This window comes from Pristiophorus japonicus, chromosome 14, assembly GCF_044704955.1.
Source record: "Pristiophorus japonicus isolate sPriJap1 chromosome 14, sPriJap1.hap1, whole genome shotgun sequence".
NCBI classification, from domain to species: domain Eukaryota; kingdom Metazoa; phylum Chordata; class Chondrichthyes; family Pristiophoridae; genus Pristiophorus; species Pristiophorus japonicus.
The window spans coordinates 107,990,942-108,005,131 of record NC_091990.1 but is presented as its reverse complement, the minus strand read 5'-3'; the positions used below and the strand labels follow the sequence as shown (position 1 = coordinate 108,005,131).

Here is a 14,190-nt window from a genome sequence, read left to right as displayed (position 1 = left end):
TGTAACCCCAGGCAAGCTGTATAACACCGCCACCAGAGGGCTTACCTGTTGGAGTCCCAAGGGATCCCAGCATCCCTTGGGAGCACTGTATATAAGCAGGCCTCCCATGCTGTACCAGCACTCTGGAGTCTGAATAAAGGAGCTAAGGTCACACTTACTCATTGTCTACAGTACTCAATTGCATTACTTTATTATGAGCAGAACAGTTTACATAAATGATTTGGACTCGGGAATCGGAAGTACAATTTCAAAATTTGTGGCTGACATCAAACTGGGGTGTGTTGTTAAACCCGAGGCGGACTGTGACAAAATAGAGGAATACTTTAATAAACTTGCAAAACGGGCGTGTAATTGGCAAATGAACTTCAGTATAGACAAGTGCGAGGTAATACATTTTGGTGGAAAAATAAGGATAAAACTGTGCCCAAGAGTGTTGGAGGGGAGGGAAAAGATTTCAATCAAAGTCGCTTGGAGAGGAGCATGAAAGTGCTGCCATTTCCCCAGCTCTACACACAGGCTGAAACACAGGGTCATAGAGCTAGGTAGTCAGCTGTGGCTCAGTGGGCACACTCAACTCTGAGTCAGAAGGCTGTGGGTACAATTCCCACTCCAGAGACTTGAGCACAAAAATCTAGGCTGATACTCCCAGTGCAGTACTGAGCTCTGCTGCACTGTCGGAGGGGCAGTACTGAGGGAGTGCTGCACTGTCGGAGGGGCAGTACTGAGCTCTGCTGCACTGTCGGAGGGGCTGTACGGAGGGAGTGCTGCACTGTCGGAGGGGCAGTACTGAGGGAGTGCTGCACTGTCGGAGGGGCAGTACTGAGACCCGCTGCACTGTCGGTAGGACAGTACTGAGGGAGTACTGCACTGTCGGAAGGGCAGTACTGAGCTCCGCTGCACTGTTGGAGGGGCTGTACGGAGGGAGTGCTGCACTGTCGGAGGGGCAGTACTGAAGGAGTGCTGCACTGTCGGAGGGGCAGTACTGAGACCCGCTGCACTGTCGGAGGGGCAGTACTGAGGGAGTGCTGCACTGTTGGAGGGGCAGTACTGAGGGAGTGCTGCACTGTCGGAGGGGCAGTACTGAGGGAGTGCTGCACTGTCGGAGGGGCTGTACGGAGGGAGTGCTGCACTGTCGGAGGGGCAGTACTGAGGGAGTGCTGCACTGTCGGAGGGGCCGCCTTTCGGATGAAACGTTAAACCAAGGTCCCCTCTGCTCTCTCAGGTGGATGTAAAAGATCCCATGGCACTATTTCAAAGACGAGGAGGGGAATTCTTCCCAGTGTCCTGGCCAATATTTATCTCTCAATCAAAATAACAAAATGATTATCGGGTCATTATCACGTTGCTGTTTGTGGGAGCTTGCTGTAGGCAAATTAGCTGCTGCATTTCCCACATTACAACAGTGAATATACTTCAAAAGATCTTTGGGATGTCCGGTGGTCGGCAAGTCTTTGTTTTTTTATAGGGAGGGGCAAGGCCAAGGAGGAATTTGCAAACAAGGATGCAAAATTTAAAATCGAGACGTTGCTTAACCATGAACCAGTGTCGGTCAGCAAGCACAGGGGTGATGGGTGAATGAAACTTGGAGCGAGTTAGGACACGGGCAACAGATTTTTGGATCACCTTAAGTTCTGGAGCGGGTGCAGGACATTCTGAAAAGGGAGGGTGAACAGCCAGTTGTCGTGGTGCATATAGGTACCAACGATATAGGTAAAAAACGGGATGAGGTCCTACGAGACGAATTTAGAGAGCTCGGAGCTAAATTAAAAAGTAGGACCTCAAAAGTAGTAATCTCAGGATTGCTACCAGTGCCACGTGCTAGTCAGAGTAGGAATCGCAGGATAGCTCAGGTAAATACATGGCTTGAGGAGTGGTGCAAAAGGGAGGGATTCAAATTCCTGGGACATTGGAACCGGTTCTGGGGGAGGTGGGACCAGTACAAACCAGGACGGTCTGCACCCTGGGCAGGATCGGAACCAATGTCCTAGGGGGAGGGTTTGCTAGTGCTGTTGGGGAGGAATTAAACTAACATGGCAGGGGATGGGAACCTATGCAGGGAGACAGAGGGAAATAAAATGGAGGCAGAAACAAAAGATAGAAAGGAGAATAGTAAAAATGGAGGGCAGAGAAACCCAAGGCAAAAAACAAAAAGGGCCACATTACAGCAAAATTCTAAAAAGACAAGCCTGAAGGCTCTGTGCCTCAATGCGAGGAGTATTCGGAATAAGGTGGACGAATTAACTGCGCAGATAGCAGTTAACGGGTATGATGTAATTGGCATCACAGAGACATGGCTCCAGGGTGACCAAGGCTGGGAATTCAACATCCAGGGGTATTCAACATTTAGGAAGGATAGGCAGAAAGGAAAAGGAGGCAGGGTGGCGTTGCTGGTTAAAGAGGAAATTAATGTAATAGTAAGGAGGGACATTAGCCTGGACAATGTAGAATTGGTATGGGTGGAGCTGCGGAATACCAAAGGGCAGAAAACGCTAGTGGGAGTTGTGTATAGACAGATGTGGGGACAGCATCAAACAAGAAATAAGGGATGTGTACAATAAAGGTACAGCAGTTATCATGGGCGACTTTAATCTACATATTGATTGGGCTAACCAAACTGGTAGCAATGCGGTGGAGGAGGATTTCCTGGAATGTATCAGGTATGGTTCTCTAGACCAATATGTCGAGGAACCAACTAGAGGGCTGGCCATCCTAGACTGGGTGATGTGTAATGAGAAGGGACTAATTAGCAATCTTGTTGTGCGAGGCCCCTTGGGGAAGAGTGACCATAATATGGTAGAATTCTCTATTAAGATGGAGAATGACACAGTTAATTCGGAAACTAGGGTCCTGAACTTAAGGAAAGGTACCTTTGATGGTATGAGGCGTGAATTTGCTAGAATAGACTGGCAAAGGATATTTAAAGGGTTGATGGTGGATAAGCAATGGCAAACATTTAAAGATCACATGGATGAACTTCAGCAATTGTACATCCCTGTCTGGAGTAAAAATAAAACGGGGAAGGTGGCTCAACCGTGGCTAACAAGGGAGATTAAGGACAAAATCAAGGAAGAGTCATATAAATTGGCTAGAAAAAGCAACAAACCTGAGGACTGGGAGAAATTTAGAATTCAACAGAGGAGGACTAAGGGTTTAATTAAGAGGGGGAAAATAGAGTATGAGAGGAAGCTTACAGGGAACATAAAAACTGACTGCAAAAGCTTCTATAAATACGTGAAGAGAAAAAGATTAGTGAAGACAAACGTAGGTCCCTTGCAGTCGGATTCAGGTGAATTTATAATGGGGAACAAAGAAATGGCAGACCAATTGAACAAATACTTTGGTTCTGCCTTCACGAAGGAAGAAACAAATAACCTTCCGAATGTACTAGGGGACAGTGGATCTAGTGAGAAGGAGGAACTGAAGGATATCCTTATTAGGCGGGAAATTGTGTTCAGGAAATTGATGGGATTGAAGGCCGTTAAATCCCTGGGGCCTGATAGTCTGCATCTCAGAGTACTTAAGGAAGTGGCCCTAGAAATAGTGGATGCATTGGTGATCATTTTTCAACATTCTATCAACTCTGGATCAGTTCCTATGGACTGGAGGGTAGCTCATGTAACACCTCTTTTTAAAAATGGAGGGAGAAAGAAAACGGGTAATTATAGACCGGTTAGCCTGACATCAGTAGTGGGGAAAATGTTGGAATCAATCATTAAGGATGCAACGCATTTGGAAAGCAGTGACAGGATCGGTCCAAGCCAGCATGGATTTATGAAAGGGAAATCATGCTTGACGAATCTTCTAGAATTTTTTGAGGATGTAACTAGCTGAGTGGACAAGGGAGAACCAGTGGATGTGGTGTATTTAGACTTTCAAAAGGCTTTTGACAAGGTCCCGCACAAGAGATTAGTGCCCAAAATCAAAGCGCCTGGTGTTGGGGTAATGTACTGACGTGGATAGAGAACTGGTTGACAGACAGGAAGCAGAGAGTCGGGATAAACGGGTCCTTTTCAGAATGGCAGGCAGTGACTAGTGGAGTGCCACAGGGCTCAGTGCTGGGACCCCAGCTCTTTACAATATACATTAACAATTTAGATGAAGGAATTGAGTGTAATATCTCCAAGTTTGAAGATGACACTAAACTGGGTGGTGGTGGGAGCTGTGAGGAGGACGCTAAGAGGCTGCAGGGTGACTTGGACAGGTTAGGTGAACGGGCAAATGCATGGCAGATGCAGTATAATGTGGATAAATGTGAGGTTATCCATTTTGGGGGCAAAAACACAAAGACCGAATATTATCCGAATGGCGGCAGATTAGGAAAAGGGGAGGTGCAATGAGACCTGGGTGTCATGGTTCATCAGTCATTGAAAGTTGGCATGCAGGTACAGCAGGCGGTGGAGAAGGCAAATGGTATGTTGGCCTTCATAGCTAGGGGATTTGAGTATAGGAGCAGGGAGGTCTTACTGCAGTTGTACAGGGCCTTGGTGAGGCCTCACCTGGAATATTGTGTTCAGTTTTGGTCTCCTAATCTGTGGAAGGACGTTCTTGCTATTGAGAAACTCCTTCACTCAGAGAGTTGTTAACCTGTGGAATTCCCTGCCGCAGAGAGTTGTTGATGCCAGTTCATTGGATATATTCAAAAGGGAGTTAGATATACAGCTAAGGGGATCAAGAGGTATAGAGAGAAAGCAGGAAAGGGGTACTGAGGGAATGATCAGCCATGATCTTATTGAATGGCGGTGCAGGTTTGAAGGGCCGAATGACCTACTCCTGCACCTATTTTCTATGTTTCTATGTTTCACAGAGGGTGGAAAATGAGAGGCCTGCCAGGAGTGCATTAGAATAATCAAGGCTCGAGGTAACAAAGGCATGGATGAGGGATTCAGCAGCAGATGAGCTGAGGCAAGGGCAATGAATAACAACTATCCGGTGACAAACAGGATGATAACAGGAATGAGGGATTTTAGTTATGTGGAAAGATTGCAGAAGCTGGGATTGTTCTCCTTAGAGCAGAGAATGTTAAGGGGAGACCTAATAAAGGTGTTCAAAATTATGAGGGATTTTGATAGAGCAAGGGGACAGGAACTGCTTCCTCTGGCGAACGGGTCGGTAACCAGAGGTCACAGATTTAAAATAATTGGCGAAAGAACTAGAAGTGGAAATGAGGAGAATTTGTTTCACGTAGAAGGTTATGATCTGGAACGCACGACCTGAAAGGGTGGTGGAATTGGATTACATTGGATTTTTCAAAAGACAATTGGACATGTAGACTTACATTTATATAGCGCCTTTCATAACCACCGATGTCTCAAAGCATTTTACAGCCAATAAAGTACTTTTGGAGTGTAGTCACTGTTGTAATATGGGAAACACTGCAGCCAATTTGCACACAGCATGCTCCACAAACAGCAATGTGATAATGGCCAGATAATCTGTGATGTTGATTGAGGGATAAATATTGGTCCCAGGACACCAGGGATATCTTTCCTGCTCTTCTTCAAAATAGTGCCATGGGATCGTTTACATCCACATGAGAGAGCAGATGGGGCCTCGGTTTAATGTCTTATCCAAAAGATGGCACCTCAGACAGTGCAGCACTCCCTCGGTACTGGAGTGTCAGCCTAGAGTGGGACTTGAACCCACAACCTTCTGACTCCAGAGGCGAGAGTGCTACCCACTTGAAGAGGACTCATTTGCAGGGCTGTGGGGAAAGAGCAGGGGGGAGTGGGACTAATTGGATCGCTCTTTGAAAGAGCCGGCACAGGCTCGATGGGCCGAATGGCCTCCTCCTGTGCTGTAAGGTTCTATGATTCTAAACTTGGAGTATGCCAAAAGCCACCATAATTGGGAGTGTTTTAGAATGTTCTAATTCGCTACAAGAAATCAGGGGACTATTTATTCACTCTTTTTTAACCAACTGCAGGCAAGGAATAATTAAATCGGATCAAAGTCTGATGGGAACAAGACAGAAACATAGGGTCTGGCCGTGTAGGGAGCATCCAGGTACAATAGTGTTATGGTCATGTTGCTGAACTAATAATCAACAACAACCAACAACGTGCATTTATATAGCGCCTTTAACGTAGTGAAACGTCCCAAGGCGCTTCACAGGTGTATTATACGATAAAGATTTTGACACCGAGCCGCATCAGTCAAAATTAGGGCAGGTGACCTAAAGCTTGATCAAAGAGGCAGGTTTTAAGGAGCGTCTTGAAGGAGGAAAGTGAAGTAGAGAGGCGGAGAGGTTTAGGGAGAACATAAGAACATAAGAACATAAGAATTAGGAACAGGTGTAGGCCATCTAGCCCTTCGAGCCTGCTCCACCACTCAACAAGATCATGGCTGATCTGGCCGTGGACTCAGCTCCACTTACCCGCCCGCTCCCCGTAACCCTTAATTCCCTTATTGGTTAAAAATCTATCTATCTGTGATTTGAATACATTCAATGAGCTAGCTTCAACTGCTTCCTTGGGCAGAGAATTCCACAGATTCACAACCCTCTGGGAGAAGAAATTCCTTCTCAATTCGGTTTTAAATTGGCTCCCCCGTATTTTGAGGCTGTGCCCCCTAGTTCTAGTCTTCCCAACCAGTGGAAACAACCTCTCTGCCTCTATCTTGTCTATCCCTTTCATTATTTTAAATGTTTCTATAAGATCACCCCTCATCCTTCTGAACTCCAACGAGTAAAGACCCAGTCTACTCAATCTATCATCATAAGGTAACCCCCTCATCTCCGGAATCAGCCTAGTGAATGGTCTCTGTACTCCCTCCAAAGCTAGTATATCCTTCCTTAAGTGAGGTGACCAAAACTGCATGCAGTACTCCAGGTGCGGCCTCACCAATACACTGTACAGTTGCAGCAGGACCTCCCTGCTTTTGTACTCCATCCCTCTCGCAATGAAGGCCAACATTCCATTCACCTTCCTGATTACCTGCTGCACCTGCAAACTAACTTTTTGGGATTCATGCACAAGGACCCCCAGATCCCTCTGCACCGCAGCATGTTGTAATTTCTCCTCATTCAAATAATATTCCCTTTTACTGTTTTTTTTCCAAGGTGGATGACCTCACATTTTCCGACATTGTATTCCATCTGCCAAACCTTAGCCCATTCGCTTAACCTATCTAAATCTCTTTGCAGGGAGGGAGTTCCAGAGCTTGGAACCAAGGCAACAGAAGGCACGGCCAGTAATGGCTGAGCGACCATAATCAGGGATGCTCTAAAGGGCAGAATTAGAGGAGTGAAGACATCTCGGGATTTGTGGGGCTGGAGGAGATTGCAGAGATAGGGAGGGGCGAGGCCACGGAGGGATTTGAAACCAAGGATGAGAATTTTGAAATTGAGGCGTTGCTTAACCGGGAGCCAATGTAGGTCAGCGAGCACAGGGGTGATGGGTGAGTTAGGTCACGGGGCAGCCGAGTTTTGGATCACCTAAATCCCGAGGCTTGGACAAATAATCCAGAGAACGTGAGTTCAAATCCCACCATGGCAGGTTAAGAAACTTGGACATTAAAAGGTGGTGTCAGTAATGCTGATGTAGAAACCCAACTGGATCCCTTTAGGGAAGGAAACCTGCCGTCTTTACCTGGTTTGGGCCTATACGTGACTCCAGTCCCACACCAACGTGGTCGACTCTTAAACTGCCCTCTGAAGTGGTCACATTCCGTTGCATTAAATTGTCAGCAGTTCAAGAAGAAGGCTCACCACCACCCATGAATAGGCAATAAATGCCAGCCTTGCCAGTGACGCCCACATCACCAGAATGAATATAAAAAAGAATCCAAGTAGAGATAAGTACCTGACTCGCCCCGCAGCGCTTTCTCCAACAGCACACCGCGTTCCTCCAACACTCGTTGTTTTTCTTCGACCTCCTGCAGCTGACGCTGAATTATCTGCCAGAATAAGAACACCAGAACATAAGAATTAGGAGCAGGAGTAGGCCATACACTGGCTTGAGCCTGCTCCGTCATTCAATTAGATTATGGCTGATCATCGACCTCAACTCCACTTTCCCGCCCGCTCCCCATATACCTTGATTCCCCTGGACTCCAAAAATCTATCGATCTCTGTCTTGAATATACTCAACGACTGAGGCTCCACAGCCCTCTAGGGTAGAGAATTCCAAATATTCACAACCCTCTGAGTGAAGAACTTCCTTCTCATCTCTGTCGTAAATGGCCGACCCCTTATCCTGAGACTATGACCCCTAGTTCTAGACTCCCCAGCCAGAGGAAACAACCTCTCAGCATCTACCTTGTCAATTTCCCTCAAAATCTTACATGTTTCAATGAGATCACCTCTCATTCTTCTAAACTTCAGAGAGTATAGGCCCATTCTACACAATCTCTCATCATAAGACAGCCCTCACATCCCAGGAGACAATCGAGTGAACCTCCGTTGCACCGTCTTGAAGGCATGTATATACTTCCTCAGATAAGGAGACTAATACTGTGCACAGTACTCCAGGTGTGGTCTCACCAAGGCCCTGTACAATTGTAGCAAGACTTCCTTACTCTTATACTCCAACCCCCTTGCAATAAAGGCCAATATACCTTTTGTCTTCCTAATTGCTTGCTGTATCTGCATGCTAATTCTGTGTGTTTCCTGTACATGGACACCCAGATCTCTCTGAACACTAACATTTAATAATTTCTCACCAATTACAAAAATATTCTGTTTTTCCTACCAAAGTGAATAACCTCACATTTCTTCTCGTTATATTTGGATTTATATAGCACCTTTCATGACCACTGGACGTCTCAAAGCGCTATACAGCCAATGAAGTACGTTTGGAGTGTAACCACTGCTGTAATGTAGGAAACGCGGCAGCCAATTTGTGCACAGCATGCTCCCACAATATGATAATCTGGGTTTTTTATTGTTCTGTTGATTGAGGGATAAATATTGGCCAGGACACCAGGGATAACTCCCCTGCTCTCCTTTGAAATAGTGGCATGGAATATTTTACATCCACCTGGACCCTCCTCACCTGCTCCCCTCCGTTATTGACTTTGCCTGAAGGTGATACTGACTCTTTTTTTGGACTCTACCTGTGCGCTGTGGAGTCGCTTTACTTCCTCCTGCTTCGCCTGCTGTAGGGCTAAATTCCGCATCTTCCTCTGTCTTCGGAAGTTTTGACCTTCCTGAAAGAGTCGGAACAAAAGCTGTCAAAACATCGGAAACCGCTCGCTCAATTGAAAGAACGAAAGAGCTTGCATTTACACAAAGCCTTTCTCGGCCTCAGAACATTGCAAAGCGTTTTTCAGCCACTTTCTGGAGTGTAGTCACTGTCGCAATGTGGGAAATGCGGCAGCCAATTTGCACACAGCAAGATCCCACAAACAGTTCTTTGATAATGACCCGATAATCTGCTTTTTCTTAGTGGTGTTGGTTGAGGGATAAATATTGGCCCTAGGACAGTGGGAGAACATCCCTGCTCTTCTTCGGAATAGTGCCATGGGATCTTTCATGGCCACTAGAGAGGAGTGTAAAATATGCACCTTAAATGAGCAGAAGGTGACAGAAACCCATCAAGAGGATATCTGCCTCTCAGTCTCGATGGTTGACAAATGGTGCCTCATGAATAAAAGGTAGAGAACCCCAAAAATTCTCTAAAATTGGGGTTCATTTCTAGAGGGATAGACTTGAAAAGCAGAAAAGTTATGTAAAAATTGTATAGAACCGAGGTCAGGCTGCACTTGCAGTTACTGTGCACAGTTCTGCTCTCCATATTATAAAAAGGATATAGAGGCACTGGAGAAGGTGCACAAAAGATTTACAAGGATGATACCCGAACTGAGAGGTTATAACTATCAGGAACTGGCTGGGGCTTATTTCTGGAGAAAAGAAAAGGTTGAGGGGTGACCTGATAGAGGTCTTTAAAATTATGCAAGTTTGATAGCGTAGACGTAGAGAAAATGTTTCCACTGTGGAGGAGATGAGAAATAGAGGCCATCAATATAAGATAGTCCAATGGTAATCCAGGAGAAACTTCTTTACCCAGGGAGCAGTGAGAATGTGGAACTCGCTACCGCAGGGAGTGGTTGAAGCGAATACTATAGATGCATTTAAGGGGAAGCCGGACAAACACATGAGGGAGAAAGGAATCGAAGGATATGTTGACGGGGTGAGATGAAGAGGGGTGGGAGGGGGCTCTTGTGGAGCAGAAACACTGGCACGGACCCATTGGGCCGAATGACCTGTTTCTGTGCTGGGGAGTGAGGGGAAATTATTCGCTGAATTGTCTCTTGCATTTAGGTAAAGTTCACCTCTCATTGCTGAAAGCTTTACCCTCCAGGGTTCTCAACCCCTTGCAGAGGCAGTGAGGTATTGTAATTGGATGGCAGTGTGCTTACCCTTTGCCTCAGTGAGAGATTCTCCTCCGATGGTTCATCACTGGATGTCTCGGATTCCCCTTCAGTGAGCTGGGTGACGACTTTCAGAGCCTTGGGGGCTAAAACGAAGGAAACAGCATCTGAGAACGGCCCTGCTTAGATCTGCATCCTTCGACATCCCGACTGCATCGCACTCCACGTTTCATTTGTGCAAATAATATAAATGTGGTTTTATTTTCTCTTCCCTCGGGCTCTTACAGTTCTTCCTTCAACAATTATATAGTGCCTTTAAACAGCCCAGGCTGTTTCACAGAAGCATTGTCAAACAAAGTTTGACACCAGCTACATAAGGAGATATTTGGGCCTGTACTCATTGGTGTTTAGAAGAATGAGAGGTGATCTTATTGAAACGTATAAGATTCTGAGGGGGCTTGATAGGGTAGATGCAGAGAGGATGTTTCCACTGATAGGGGAGACTAGAACTAGGGGGTATAGTTTCAGAATAAGGGGTCGTGCACTTAAAACGGAAATAAGGAGGAATTTCTTCTCTCAGAGGGTCGTGAATCTGTGGAATTCTCTACCCCAGAGAGCTGTGGAGGCTGGGTCATTGAATAAATTTAAGGCGGAGATAGACAAATTTTTGATAAGGGAGTGAAGGGTTATGGGGTGCGGGCAGGGAAGTGGAGTTGAGGTCAAGATCAGATCAGCCATGATCTTATTAAATGGCGGGGCAGGCTCGAGGGGCCAAATAGCCTACTCCTGCTCCTATTCCTTATGTTCTTAGGACAGGTGATGGCACTTCAGCAACTCCACCCTCGGGGGAATGCCATTACAACGTGATATATTTACATACACTGGTTATTTCCAATATAAATAGGAATTGAATCTATAAATGGTAAATTTGCAAGCAACATATCAATTATAGAATCGTACAGCACAGAGGAAGGCCATTCGGCCCATCGAGCCTGTGCCGGCTCTGTGAAAGAACGATGCAATCAGTCCCACTCCCCCTACTCTATCCCCACAGCCCTGCTAATAGTTCCTTTTCCGGTATCTTGAACCTGAGTCCTCCAGTTACCGGCCCACACCCCAGTGGGAAACAATTTCTTCTGATATCTGTGTGTGCATGCATACCTCTTCACAGGCTAGTGTAGACCTTGGCTTTGTGCGATATTGTAAAGTGGGTGCGAGAGAGTCAACAGCCTGTTTACATCTCTCCCGAATGTTGAAGTCAAGAGACATAAAAATAACGGGAAGAGGTGTGAAACACCATCGGGACAAGCCAAGATTTATACCGCCGTATTTCAGGGTTGCCAGTACAGTAAAAAGAAAAAGAAAGGCTTGCATTTATATAGCACCTTTCACGACCACCGGACATCTCAAAGCACTTTACAGCCAATGAAGTTCTATTTGGAGTGCAGTCACTGCTGTAATGTTGGAAACGCGGCAGCTAATTTGCGCACAGCAAGCTCCCACAAACAACAATGAGATAATGATCTGTTTTTGTTATGTTGATTGAGAGAGAAATATTAGCCAGGACACCGGGGATAACTCCTCTGCACTTCTTTGAAATAGTGCCATGGGGTCTTTTATGTCCACCTGAGAGAGCAGACGGGGCCTCGGTTTAATGTCTCATCTGAAAGACGGCACCTCCGACAGTGCAGCACTCCATCAGTACTGCGCCTTCGACAGTGCAGCACTCCCTCAGTACTGCCCCTCCGACAATGCGGGGCTCCCTCATTCTGCCCCTCCAACAGTGTGGCATCCCTCAGTACTGCTCCTCCGACAATGCGACACTTCCTCAGTACTGCTCCTCCGACAATGCGACACTCCCTCAGTACTGCCCCTCCTACAGTGCGGCACTTCCTCAGTACTGCACTGGGAGTGTCAGCCTCCATTTTTTTGTGCTCAAGTCCCTGGAGTGGGATTTGAACCCACAATCTTCTGGCTCAGAGGTGAGAGTGCTACCCACTAAGCCACAGCTGACACCTTATAGAGAATAATGTGAAGCCTTGCCTGCTGCACTTTTATGTGCAAATACATAAATCATCTAAATTAATAATTTCAAGACAGTGGTGTGAGGTCTGAATGACCTTCTGAGTTACAGTGGCTTATCTCTATGTAGTTTCATACAAAACACCCTGCGGCACTTTGTGGCATCTGGGAAACATATTTATACTGTAAACATCTGCTAGATGTAAAACTGTTGGCGTCATAATGTCTAGTTAAATTTAAAAATAAAAATTTCAAAAAGGATAACAGAAAACAAATGTCACCGGATGAAATATTAATAAGTCGCTGCCATAGCACCCATCTTAACAACATAAATATTCATAATTGTCCTGTAACCGACATATGGAGGAGCAAGTGCTGGATTGTGGCTCCAGTTATTTCATCCATGATGGGAAGAATAAGTAACGCAGAAAGTGGGAAAAAGATGATACCTGGAACTATCAAGAAAGACTGAAGAGGCTGGGGCATCTTTCTCCAGAAAAAAAGCAGAGAGGGGTGACCTGATCGAGGTCTTTAAGATTATGAAAGGGTTCGATAGAGTAGACGTAGAGAAGATGTTTCCACTTGTGGGGGGCGACCAGAACTAGGGGCCATAAATACAAGATAGTCACTAATAAATCCATTGGGGAATTCGGGAGAAACTTCTTTATCCAGAGAGTGGTAAGAATATAAGAACATAAGAACATAAAAAATAGGAGCAGGAGTCGGCCATACGGCCCCTCGAGCCTGCTCCGCCATTCAATAAGATCATGGCTGATCATCGACCTCAACTCCACTTTCCCGCCTGATCCCCATATTTCTTGATTTCTCTTTACTCCAAATATCTACCTATCTCAGTTTTGAATATATTCAGAGACTCAGCATCCACAGCCCTCTGGGGTAGAGAATTCCAAAGATTCACAACCCTCCGGGTGAAGAAATTCCTCCTCATCTCTGTTTTAAATGACTGACCCCTTATCCTGAGACTGTGACCACCTAGTTCTAGACACTGCAATGTGGAACTCGCTACCACAGGGAATAGTTGAGGCAAACAGGATTGATGCATTTAAGGGACAGCTCGTTAAGTAAATGAGGGAAAAAGGATTATGTTGATAGGGTTACAACAACAACAATTTACATTTATATAGCGCCTTTAACGTAGTGAAATGTCCCAAGATGCTTCACAGGAGTAAGGATTAAATGACAAAAGGTGGGAGGAGGTTCGTCTGGAGCATAAACCGCACCGTGGACCAGTTGGGCCCGCATGGCCTGCTTCTGTGAACCACCCGGCATCTACCACAGCACCGACTACGGACACGACAATGGCACATCCAGCCCAGTCGATCCTGTAAAGTCCTCCACTAACATCGAGGGACTTGTGCCAAAATTGGGAGAGCTGTCCCACAGACTAGTCACGCAACAGCCTGACATAGTCATACTCACAGAATCTTACCATTAGCCAATGTCCCAGTCTCCTCCATCACTATACCTGAGTATGTCCTGTCTCACTGGCAGGACAGACCCACCTGAGGTGACGGCACAGGAGTATAAAGTCGGGAGGGAGTGGCCCTGGGAGTCCTCAACATTGACTCCAGACCCCATGAAGTCTCGTGGCATCAGGTCAAGCATGGGCAAGGAAACCGCCTGCTGATTACCACCTACCGCCCTCCCTCAGCTAATGAATCAGTACTCCTCCATGTTAAACACCATTTGGAAGAAGCACTGAGGGTAGCAAGGGCACAGAATGTACTCTAGGTGGGGGGCTTCAATGTCCATCACCAAGGATGGCTCGGTAGCACCACTACTGACCAAGCTGGCTGAGTCCTGAAGGATATAGCTGCCAGACTGGGCCTGTAGCGGGTG

The 14,190-nt window shown here is 46.2% G+C and overlaps 1 protein-coding gene across 1 annotated transcript in view; it reads right to left on the bottom strand.

Moving 5' to 3' along the window:
- Positions 1 to 14,190, bottom strand: part of mical2b (microtubule associated monooxygenase, calponin and LIM domain containing 2b) — a 403,033-nt gene that overhangs the window by 29,455 nt on the left and 359,388 nt on the right. Inside the window, exons 32-34 of the mRNA XM_070899469.1 lie at positions 10,357 to 10,454; positions 9,052 to 9,144; positions 7,800 to 7,893 (exon numbers count right to left, since the gene is read on the bottom strand). Of these exons, the coding sequence (XP_070755570.1) occupies positions 7,800 to 7,893; positions 9,052 to 9,144; positions 10,357 to 10,454 (285 nt within the window). The remainder of the gene's footprint in view (positions 1 to 7,799; positions 7,894 to 9,051; positions 9,145 to 10,356; positions 10,455 to 14,190) is intronic.